General features: G+C 47.6%; 1 protein-coding gene across 1 annotated transcript in view; it reads right to left on the bottom strand.

Annotated features, from left to right (window-relative positions):
* Positions 1 to 2,224: 2,224 nt before the first annotated feature.
* Positions 2,225 to 11,991, bottom strand: part of LOC8040861 (vitellogenin-1-like) — a 55,369-nt gene continuing 45,602 nt past the window's right edge. Inside the window, exons 22-26 of the mRNA XM_042289262.1 lie at positions 10,082 to 10,324; positions 8,078 to 8,366; positions 5,572 to 5,732; positions 4,449 to 4,685; positions 2,225 to 2,536 (exon numbers count right to left, since the gene is read on the bottom strand). Of these exons, the coding sequence (XP_042145196.1) occupies positions 2,378 to 2,536; positions 4,449 to 4,685; positions 5,572 to 5,732; positions 8,078 to 8,366; positions 10,082 to 10,324 (1,089 nt within the window). The 3' untranslated portion in view covers positions 2,225 to 2,377. The remainder of the gene's footprint in view (positions 2,537 to 4,448; positions 4,686 to 5,571; positions 5,733 to 8,077; positions 8,367 to 10,081; positions 10,325 to 11,991) is intronic.

Genomic DNA, 11,991 nt, shown 5'->3' with positions numbered 1-11,991 from the left:
TCGGGGTTTCACGGTGTGTGTGGGGGGACAAGGGTTCTGTCGGCGTCTTTGCGACTGTGTTTGGGAGAGCCGGAGTGACCTCGGGATGTCGCGGTGTGGGCTGTTGACACGGGATCTGTCGGCAACTTGGAGTTGGCGCCATCAAAATTGTTTTTGACTGGAATGTACGGGGGCTTGGGAAGGGGAGGAGGGAAGGGGTGGAGTTTTGGGAAAAGGAAGGGAAAAAGAGGGGGACGAGGGTGGCGAGTGACATATATGTTTGTCCTGTGAAATAAAGTTTGTAGCTGCGTTTGAGACTTCGTCCCTGTCGTTCTGTGTTTTGTCCCTTGTCCGTATCCCCAGTCTCGGGTTACAACTATGCCCAAAACTTTAGTTCGACGAACAGCGCACTGACGTCGATCTCGTGGTACCAACTTTCACGAAAGGTTTGATAGCCGTGTAGTATAATTTATTAAAATAACTAATGTGTTACTAACTACATAAAAGAAAATCGTAGTTTTCTTGGCCTCACCGCAAAACCTGTGTTTTCTTTCTGTGGTCTTTGATACGTACTCTAGCTATTTAATACGCTACATCACACCGTTATCAAGCCATTCGTCAAATTTGGTGCCGTCTCTTTGACTATAGGGCGCGGTACGTCGAATTGAAGTTTTGGAGTGCATTATATGGGACAAAAGGGAATAAAGTAGTACCCTTTCTTTCTTTCTTTTTTTTTTTTTGAGAGAGAGTGCGTAGTTTTACGTGCATGTGACACGGAAGGTTTTGATTTAAATTGTACATACTGAGACGAAGAGCATGTTAATAAAATGTTGTCGGTTATGAAGTACGTTGCTCGCTCGCAGTCGCCGCGCTTGAAATCGCCCAGCTCGCTGTAGGAAGTTGTCCCCTTGAGCGCTGGAGGCGGTACTGGTTTAGTGGACACAGACTGGTAGTCGAAAACGTTGTTGCCAATTTTGTTTTGATTGAGACCATCTCGGTTAAGATTCTGGCTTGTTTGGCTTTGAGCAAGGCTGGAAAGATCAACGTGTTAATAAAGAAGGCGTAGACTGCCAACGGTATATGCTAGGTAGATACGGGAAGCGCATTGTGGACAATACACAGAGAAAGAATAAAACATTTAAAGGTGACGGGCTCACATTTGAAAGAATGGTTAAAGCGGACGAGAAGCACCATTTTTCTAAATAATGGTGTATGTCTATGTTTGTCTCCTTAAATGTTTTATTTTATCTTTCTTTGTGCCAATGGCATACTGCAATTTGCACCTAGCTAGTCCTTGCGTGGGTTCAAGAGCTTCGGCAGCCTTGTCACTGTCGCCCTATACACCTTTGCATTAGTGCGAGAAAAAAAAGCCGAGTCATTGGGCTCTGGGCACAAGTACATCGTCTGGAATGTCACAGCAGAAAGTTACTGCACATGCTCAAAAAGCATTTCACAGCCCACTAAACCAAGATGGCGGCGGGTATAAGGTGATTATATTGGAATGGTTTACAACACACGTTGCGCACCGAACAGAGGGCATCGGATGAACCTCGTAGCGGTCTCGGTGGTCCCGACGCGAAGTGCCTGCCTACGGATCCTTAGGTGGCGGGTTTAAATCCCGGCCTAGGTGGCCTCAGCATGATGGAGTCTTATTTTGGAGAAGGCGCCATCTAAAGGAGCTTCCCATTGCACGCAAAAGGTCTCCCGGTGGTCCAAATTAATGCTGAGTCCTCCGCTGAGGCGTGCCAGATACTCTTCGTTGGTTTGGCACGTAATACTCCCGGATTTGATTTTTGACGCACACCGTGTCCAACCTCCCCATTGTGCATAACATAACTTCGAGGAAAAAGAACAACATTCAAAATGGTTATGTATGTGTACACCCGTGTATACCAAACTACAAAATAAGTGGAGTTGCGCTTGGGCCAGAAAAACAAACAAAAATATCTCCTGCTTTGCAAACGACGAGTTGTAGTCTATATATACTTAATTCAGTAAACGGCGGTGGCTGCAGCGAAAGACCGAGCAATGGTAACTCTAAACACATTTTTCATTCATCTGAGCGACAGTGAGAAAGAATGTACAAGCCCCCAAAGTCTGCTCACTTGACCGTGCCCTGCAGGTATCTCGAAGGTCATTCCAGCTTGAACATTAATACAGAGAACCCACATAAGACGGCCTGACATTCGACTTTCTTTCGGTATCCTTTATTTTGGTGCAACTAACATGCTCCCAGTAGATACAACATAAACATTGATTCTGTCCTCGTTGTCGGAAAGAGTGCGTAGAAACATGGTCTCCGGTTAACCTGTAACTAACGACCTACTGTTGACACGCGCTCTAATACAGGCTGACAAGGCACAAGTGAATGATGATGTGCCTCCAGGCTTCATCACGCTCATGGCGGCGTGCAGTCGCTAGAGGGAACGACGTAGCTCTCGGCAAACTCCAGCGTGTCGTTGTGAACCTGGTGATCGGAACCGAGAAGTTCGTTCAGCCTGTCGTAGTTGTAGTCGGCACAGAGTCCACACAGGCTGCCACGATAGAAGCTGGCGGTCTGAAATGAAGCAACAGCGCCTATTACCTTCCGACAATGCGATAGGGGGAGGTATTCCCACAAATCGAGCGCAACTTTATGATGTTGCTTATTGCCACTCTGGCCGGCGATGGTTATTCTTGCGAAATATTGAGCAGAACGTACGTTACTTGAAACTCCCCTACCTAGTTTGCACCTTTCGAGCCAGATATTATTTAATAGATCCAAGATAAAAAAAAATAACAGAAACTCTTACAAAAAAAGAAAAAAAAAAGCCATAGGTTTGTTGTTAGCATTCACTCAATAGCTGAATGCTATCAGCATCACCCATGGGCGATCCACCTTTAACGTTCTTGTCTGTTTTTAGCAGCGGATTCTAAAGGAAAGAGGCCACGGAGAAAAGATCCTAAGTCCTTTGATTTTGTAGTTTTTAGAGTGCGCAAGGCCCCAGGGAGCACCTGGGGTCTTGTTAAGTCAGAAAAAAAAGACCCACAACGAGACCCCAGGTGGCCCCTACATGCATAAAATTTCGCACAATTTGAAAAAGGTGGCTGGGCGGTTTGACGTCCCCATTGTTTTTTCGGCATCTCGAAAGTTTCCGCAACTCTGTCCTAGAATTGCGGAAAAGGCTGAGGGAAGAGCCAATGTGCCGTAAAGCACAAGAACAAGTACACTTGTTGATTGTGTGGTTGGTGTTGTATACAAGATCCCACTAAGCTACGGAAGAGTGCACATCGGCCAAACTGGCCGATGCATTAATGACAGGGCACGTGAACATGACTGGTCACTCCGGTCGACCACTGGGGATCACTTGCCTCTGCATTGTTGTGCCTGTAAATACCAGCCCAAATTCAACATCACCATCATCGGGTGGGCACAGATAAACCTACCAGAGAATCATTGGAAGCGCATGCAATAACAAAACATGGGAAAGATGCATGCGTCAGCCAATCATCTGTTTTTCTTCAGAAAAAAGAAATTACTTATGAAAATTGCTGAAGCGATAATGCGGTTTACATCGTTGGTATTTTTATTTTTTTTAAATAAATGTTTAGTTGTGAGTTTAGCGCTTGTGTCGTTCGCATCCTCCTTTCGTCCTTGTCTATTTTTGCGCGCTGTTTATTTCCGTCTACCATGAACCAAATCGCCTACATCACGACACTAATCCATTCAATAGGCGCGTTCAATTTAGAAGTACAGAAATAGCGTGGTTCCGGTGTAGGAATGGTGCGGCAGGTGTGCCACTGGTGCAGTGCCGCTGCACTAGCGCCGCCAATTGACTAAAAATGTGCACTTCCTCCTCGCGCCTACACTGCCAAAACGAGCTATTGCAGAAAGTGTACGCCAGGCGTAAAAATGGCGCTACACTTTCGTAAATCGAACAGCGCGGCGCAAACTCTCTTTGCTGCATCCTTAAATCGAATGCGCTCGGGGTTACACTTCTGCACCGGTGCAGGCGGTGTAGGCTTAGTCGGGCGATCGTTGACGCGGTCGAGTGTGATGCGTTTTCCCCTCTGTGTTCTGTGTTCAATGTTTTTTTTTTTTTTTTTGGGGGGGGGGAGGGAGTTTTTTTATGTTTTTGCTGTTTTTGTGTAAATTGCTTAAGCTATAACCAAATTACAAAAAGAAACACAAAATCTAATACGCCCCTTCCCCTAACCGACACCCCCCTCGCCCCCCCCCCCCCCCCCTTTTCCCCAATATTAAAAAAATGAAAGAAAAAGAAACTCCGTAAACGCGGAAGCCTTGTTAAATTCGCTGAGAGCTTAATAACAGCAGGGTGTGGCTTATGTTCATACTTTGTTCTTATTGAACAACGAAGCAGTCTCATTGGTTGCAAAGTGATAATAAATTTCTTGGAGTTGGCCACCCTAGGGGTTTCTTGAACTCTGAGTCGCTCATTCAGCCCACGACTAAAGAGTACGTTTCTCACCTGAACAGTGAGTACCTTTCCGTCGAATCCGACGCTGAGGCCGTAGGAGCTCGATTCGATCAGGTAGAATTTGCTTTTCAGCTTGATCTTGAAAAGCTCTGCGCCGTGGCTCATGTGGCTGTAAGGCACTGCCAGCGGTACTTCGACCCTGCTGCCGTCCACACGAACCACGAGTCCGGCGTCCGCGGCTATCTGGAGGATCTCGATCTTGGTGTTGTGAATGAACATCTTGAGCGCCTGCAAGTGGCAGCGAATAACTTGTAACGGCCAATAAAAGAAAAACAAAAAGTCCCGTCAATATGAGAGAAAGAATGAAAGAGAGGCAGAAGTCAAGCCGCGGTAATTTTACAAAGGACAGGGACCCTCGTAATAAGGGGGGACATCTTAAAAGGAACTACGTTCTGATGTTTTTGGCGGATTTGTGTCTAAAACTTCAGTGACTCCGCTATAAATAAAATAAAGAAATAGATAAATATTGTTACTCTGATTACCACCAGCGGGTGCTAAAACAAATATACCTTGAACGGTAGAATGACATCAATATATCATCCAGATCTTCCAGAGTCCAAAAATATATTTTATCTAACATAGTAGTATCCAATAATTATGGAGCTATTAAATACAAAAAAGTGTGAAATTTTTTCTGTAAAGGTTTGAATAGCTGGAGTCTGGCCTGCCCAAAAATGGCGTTTGGCGTTTCTGTTAGCAAGTAGAGTGCCGCTGCCAGAAATGGATTTTTAAAGAGTAAGAGCGGTCGCCCCCCGCCCTTTCTCGAGGTACTCAAGGGCAGCTTTTTCTTGTTTTATTTAAAAACCCAACAACAACAAGCATTTTATGATTTAAAAAAAAGAAAATTTCCTTTTTAGGTGAAATGGCAATTATTACGTCAACAAAATATATCTGGACGATGACTCACCCCCGACGTTAGATCCGTCTCATTGCAGAACGTACGTCTCTTTGAAGAAACTCCCCCCTCCCCCTTCCCTTCCCTCCAGACCCTGACCCATACATCCGACCCTGATGGCTGCTCACCTGGGGTGTTTCGCCTACTTCACAGCAGTTACGATGTCAAGGTCTCACGCCGGTGAACATACCTGTGGCGATACACAGACAGGCTGCATACCTTGGGGAGAGCTGGGTTGCCGGTAGAGCGGGCCAGGATAAGGAACCGCTTGTTGTCCGGCGTGCAGTCTCTGGAGATCACCTTGAAGCAGTTCGTTTCCGGAAGCTGGACGATGATGCCGTCAAAGGTCCTGACGCTGGACCCCTGAAGGTCGCAGTACTCTGCAAGCATACACCAGAAAGCGGTTTGTAGACGATGGGTTATCTAAAGAAAACAACCGGTGGGGGACGCTTAGAACTACGAGTTGTGCAGACAGTGGTTCCAAGAGTATGCGGCGATAAGGTCTACTTAAACGCATCCCTCCGCGCATGAAAGAGGGCGACTGACGTCGTCCACAGGCCTTGCCTTTTAGGTGGTATATCCTCAGCAGACTCCGACTTTGCTCCGAATCTCACTCGAATGAATCTTGTATCGTTGAACATATTGCTACCACTTGAAAATAAAATATCTCAGTTAAAGCGCTTTGACACAAAAGGATCGAGACTAGACCGATATCACCAAGCGTTCAGCGCATGGGTGACGCCGACGTAACTTTAGTTCGCAGGAGGCAGGCGGCCGTGCACGAGATAGCTTGTTCCGTCTGATGCTCTGCACGCGCTGAGCTCCAGCGCGATCATAGCAGGTGCAAAAAGACTAAAGTTCCCTGGATGCATCAGGGCCGCGGTGGCGCAGCCAAACTGCCTGGTTGAGGTCGATCTGTTCCCTACCCCTCAAATCATAGGGTCGGTTCAAAGAGGCGAACTGAACCGAGTCAGCACAGAAAAACGAAGGTTTGGAACATAATGCAAACTTCGAGTTTTTGTGGGATTTGTAGGGCCAGATGAACGGTCGCATAATTTATGTGTTTTTCCTTTTACGAATTGGTATAATGAGGTACATTTCCGATCTCATTTTCGAGATAGGGTATGAGAATCGTACTTCATGGAGCAAGGCATAAATAAGGGAAGAATTCCAGGCACAGTAACTCAATGTTTCATTTTGCAAGTTGCACCTATAATACAGCCCTTGACAAGTACAGCACTATAAAATGAGAAGGAGACGCCGCAAGCTACCCGACGTTGCTCCACAGCCTCAGCTGCTTCGTCTTTCGTACAGAAACCACCAGAACGACCTCGCTTTTATAAGCCCGCAGGAACAGTCACTCGCATCAATATCCCCCATAGTCGGTGACAGGTGAAGTGTTCATAAGAAGCTGCTCCCACGTCCTTAAGCTTTAGCAACGCTGGAAAGAAGCTGACGTTCCCTTCACTGTATACGGAGCGCAAGTTCGTCTACTTCTCGCAAAGAGGTTGCGATCATGTAGGAACGCCGAGCTCTTATCGGCTGATTGAAAAAAATAAAAAAAAATAGTGGGTAGACCTTGAGGCACCTAGCGTTGAGGTGTACCCACTATCCTTTCACTCAAAGCCAATCAGAGCTCGAAGTCGTTCTGACGTCATCGCGACTCCCACGCAAGAAGCAGACAACTTTCTCTCCGCATATGGTGTCGGAACGCTATCGCCGGCTACAGCGATCACGCGCAGAAATCATGCGCAGGGTTAAGACATTATCAATCTGTGTGATTAATCTAGCCGATAATAGCTGAAGCGCACCAAGACACTAAGCGCCGTGACAACGCACTTCTGACGCCCTTCGATAGACTCCATTGGTTCGTATACGTCGGGTGAGGTCGGGCTTGAAGTAAACGTTACAGGAGGACACTTAAGCTTCGCCTTTAAGATTGGAACGCGACAGCTAAATATAAACCCCCGCTCGTTCTCGAGCCTTGCAAGCGTGTCTGCATGGCCTAATCGTTAGCGTGTTTGGCTCACCACCGAAGCTCGGGTTCCATCTCGCCACGCCTAAAGTCCTTCACATTTTTTCTTTAAGGTAAATGAATTACTTATCGACCAATCGGGATTTTCCCGTCCCGCGGACGCCGGCGTTTCTGCGACGCGAGTTCCTTAAAGCTATCGCTTTAAAACGGAGTATAGTAGTTGAATTTCGCGGCTCCTACTCCAGACTGGTTTTTACTCCAGACGCTATCGTCGACGAATTTAGCTCTCAGATGTCCGACGCCCGATCCGGATTGTTAGTACCGCCTGAACATCTCCTGAGGACGCCTCTGCGGTGGTGCTCACGTCACCTCGCCGCATATCGCTCCACGAAGATACCCGTCAGTATTCTCCGGGTTTGTTTGCCTCTGGATGCTATAGGGTCATCATAAGCTTAGGAAACCCGCGACTTTTCACGTCTCTCGCTTCGTCATTGGTTCTTCGCCATTATTACCGGCTAATGCTGCAATCTCATTGGCTGCGGAGCAATAATGGATGCCCTGGATTCAGCAGGCCCTGCGTCTCTTAAGCTGTGCAATGGCCGTAAAAAGTGAATACGAAACCGAGATCGGGATGACGTTAGATTAATTCTTGAGTATAAAAAATTGGCTGCGCGTTAGAATCGGGTAAATACGGCTGATATGCACAGCGCCTCCTTTTTTGTGTTTGTCAGACGGGCGGACCGTACTCACTCTGTTTGTAGTACGCCGTGTACTCGGCGATGTTGGTGTAACCGAACGCCACGAAGACCCTCGGCTCCAGAATGTGAGAATAGAGCGGCACGTGGGGATGGAAGAAGTGATGTCCGTCTGACGTGGACACCAGCACGTCGGCGCATTTGTGGCGCGGCGGGACTTGGGACACGACGCGCAGCTTTCCGGTGGGACCGTCCATGTGCTCCCCGATGACTTCGAAGAAGCCCACGTGGTCCTCGGAATGCGAGTGATACTCGGTCAGGTGAGAATACAGGCCGGGAAGGAGCTGGAACGAGACAGACGAACGAAGGTGACTTTCAAGTCGATGCTACGGTACCATAAGCTTTGTTTCGAAGCTCTCGAGTTACTTTTCTTAAAACTTGAGATCTGTTATATGGCTAACGCCCATGTTCCCTGAGAGAGGGAGAATGGCAGAAGGTATTTCCGTTGTTCCGCTTCCAGTTCAACGTCCCTGCTTTCGATGGTACTTCGGCCTTTTGTGAGCCTCCAGCGCACACGTCGCCAAAACATGGCGGAACGTGACAAACCCTCGCTGGAGGTCAGGCATTCGAAAGAGATTCCCCGCTGTTTTCATTCTTTTTGTAACGCACTTCTGTTACAGAGGAGCGTTCCGCGGAGCGCAGATTGAACACGTGTGTGCTGCGTTCAACTGGAATCCTGACGGATCGGACACGAATCGCAGCCAAGCGCCGAGGCAGCACTTGTATCCGTTTATGTCCTGCGCTGGTCTCCGGTCTTTGCCGGTCAAGATCCAGCAGTGCGGCCCTGTTACCTAGACGTTTTTGAAGAAGTGAACGAGGACGCGCTTCGGTGTAAACGGGGAGACGCAAAAAAGTAGGGCTAAAAGGGCGGAGTGTGCGACCGCCCTTTTTAGACGTCAACTTCACGTTTTTAGTGCGAAAGCATTAACTGTTCCACGGAGCGAAGCCGGCGTTGTCTATGGCAGTGAAAAACGGCAGCTAACGTCCCATTGGTCGAGTGTAACGGCAGCTAAATTCCCATTGGCTGAGCGAAACGGCACGTAAATTCACGACACCAAGCACGCGCCTCGGAAACTGAACTCAAAGAAAAGCACAGCAACGCAGATGCTTCGTCACGGAAGCCGTCGTGAAGCCGGCGGCGTTCATCGCGTGTGCGCAGTGGGGGAGTGTGATGTCACCGCCGGAGCGCCGCGTGAAATAGGGAAGACGTTGCACAATGCTTGTAGGAATGCGCTGCGCGTAGGAATTCTTTCGCATTCTTACACGTAAGCTGTCTTAAGTGTCTATGCCGAATTTTTGTCTTGTTAGAGCGCTAGACTTTTCGGGGTTTCCTTCAAAGACGCCACACGCACGACGATGTTCGCGCCGTCAAGGCACAACATGCGTATACCAAGTCCGTCTGCGCGGCATCACCGCGAAACAACACGCAGCATAGAGCCATCTGTGGCCAAACACTAACCGCGGAGGCCTGCAGCGTTTGCGGTTAGTTTATTTTATGGGTGAGCAGAACGATGAATATCCACACAAATTACTCGCCGTTTTCCCAACTTTGGAGGGACTATGTTACAACGAGCTCCGCACTGTTCGCTCATGGTCACGTGGTCTATAGACCGCGTTTGCAATACAAACTGCGAGGAAATGACGGAAGCGTTGGTCGTCTGCAAGCGTCTCAGTCGTTCCGCCTGCTTTCCTCCTCGCCACGCACGCGATAACACAGCGCGTGCGCACTTGCTACCAACCTCCGCAGGAGGTGTCGGCCAATGATTCGCAAGAGGTTGGGCCCTCTCTTCGATCTCGGCTCTCTACCCAGCTCCGAAGGAGGCGGAGTCACCGATCGTCAAAGACCTGACTCCTAGAAACGGGGTGCTCGCACTCGTCCAAATATACGGCCTAAACGACAGCGGCCTGGCGGCGAACGTGCGAAGTGGAGGAATGGGGATTAAGAGCACTTTGTTAGAGCAGCAACTACACGATGTCAAGGAGACGCGTCAACACTCACAGGTTTGAGTTTTTTGTACTCGACGTCCATGGTAAGCTTGCCAAGACGGCTCGAGTAGTACATGTACTTGACGCAGTAGTAATTGAGCGGGATTCCTAGCTTCTGGTGGTGGACGCACTTGGAGTACATGTCGCGCAGGTAGAACGGCCGGAGGCGGTTGGGGCTCCGGGGCTTTGCTTCGGCGTTTTCTCGTATCTGCTGTGCGTCGTCGTCGGTGTGCGTGAACTTGCCGTTGAAGGTAATCTGCCGGCAATCAGAAACAGCAACAAAAATAACATTATTTTGACCGGTATATGAAGATGCTTGAGCGCGCTATGATCTATTAGAGCAGAAATCTTAGTGTCTATGCACTCTTTCGAACCGCTCATTCCCACTGGAAGCGGATCCGCGTTCGCAAAGCGATTGCGAACGCGGTTGTATAAAGATCCAGTACAATTGCACGCGCACTCGATGACATCGAGTGCGCGTGCAATTGCACTGGGTCTTTATACAACCGCGTTCGCAACCGCTTTGCGAACACGGATCCGCTCCCAGTGGGAATGACCGGTAAGTGAGTGTGGCCAACCTGTCCAGGGATGGGTTGTGATATCCCGGTACAAGGGGTAAAGCCATCATAATTCAATCTATCGTTGTTGTTTCTCCTTTGCATTATGTTCTCTTTCTCTTGTGCGAATATTTTTACTTTTATCTGCTGTTGAATTTATTTGTGTGAGTACTCTCCCTTTTGCTTCTTGTTGAGAAGCCATGTAATGCCGGCATTAGGGCGGAAGGTCTGACTCTGGACAGGGTGAATAAACTAACTAATTTATTATGTGCCTCATATATTCAACAGCATGTTAGAATTCCTATTTGCTGCCACATCATCACATCAAGACAAAAACTTTTAAAAAAATGCACTACGAATTTTTTTTTTTTATGCCAAATAGTTCTGTGGAAACAAACTTAATCGCGTTTACGGAATTTGTGGGTGCCAAACTAGGGTCGAAGCAGCAGGTCGACGCAATTTACCTTGATTTTAAAAAAGCATTTGACCTAGTGAGCCATTCACTGCTAGTTAAAAAACTTGCGTCCTATGGTATCTCCTTACCACTTTGCGAATGGATTCAGAGCTATCTGCATGACAGATGGAATTCTGTTTCATACGGTGGTGCACAATCAACCGCGTACCTCTTCAAGTCGGGAGTCCCGCAGGGTTCTAGCCTATCGCCTCTGCTTTTCAACATCTTCGTGAACGATATTTGCTCATGCATAAATCACTCGGAAATGTTACAATTCGCTGATGACGTTAAGCCTTTTCGAGCTATTGTTGTCTTTTCTGAGTGCAATAAACTACAGCAAGATATTACAGCATTGGCAGACTGGTGCAAGGACAACAAGTTGGTTCTCAACCCGGCTAAAAGAAAAGTTATATCTTTTTCGAGAAAACATTTTTTTAACACCTTTGACTACACTTTGAACAAGTGCTCGATTGAGCGCGTTTCAGTTGTACGTGATCGAGAAGTTTTCTTGGACAGTGAATTTAAATTCTCTGATCATCTGGCATACTTGAGCAATACATGTTACCGTACTTTGGGCGCGATTACCAGAATGACTCGAAACTTTAGGGGATATTCTTGCTTTTTGCATTTGTACCGATCCCTCATCCTGTCTAAACTGGATTTCTCCAGCGTTGTTTGGAATCGTTTAAACCAGACAAACTCGAATGAACTTGAAAATGTACAGAAGAAGTTTGTTCGGCTACTTTACGATCGTTATTTTAACAGGCGAATTTATTTCAGCCATGAGCGATTGTTGAAGATTTTAAACCTGCATTGCCTCTCCGAAAGGAGGCAGGCACGAGACTTTTTATTTTTACACAAATGTCTTCACGGTTTCATAGATTGCCCCAAGCTAACCTCATCCGTATTCAT

This window comes from Ixodes scapularis, unplaced genomic scaffold, assembly GCF_016920785.2.
Source record: "Ixodes scapularis isolate PalLabHiFi unplaced genomic scaffold, ASM1692078v2 PGA_scaffold12__126_contigs__length_90152505, whole genome shotgun sequence".
NCBI lineage: Eukaryota > Metazoa > Arthropoda > Arachnida > Ixodida > Ixodidae > Ixodes > Ixodes scapularis.
Note: the sequence above shows the minus strand (reverse complement) of the source record. Positions and strands in the feature narration are given on the sequence as shown.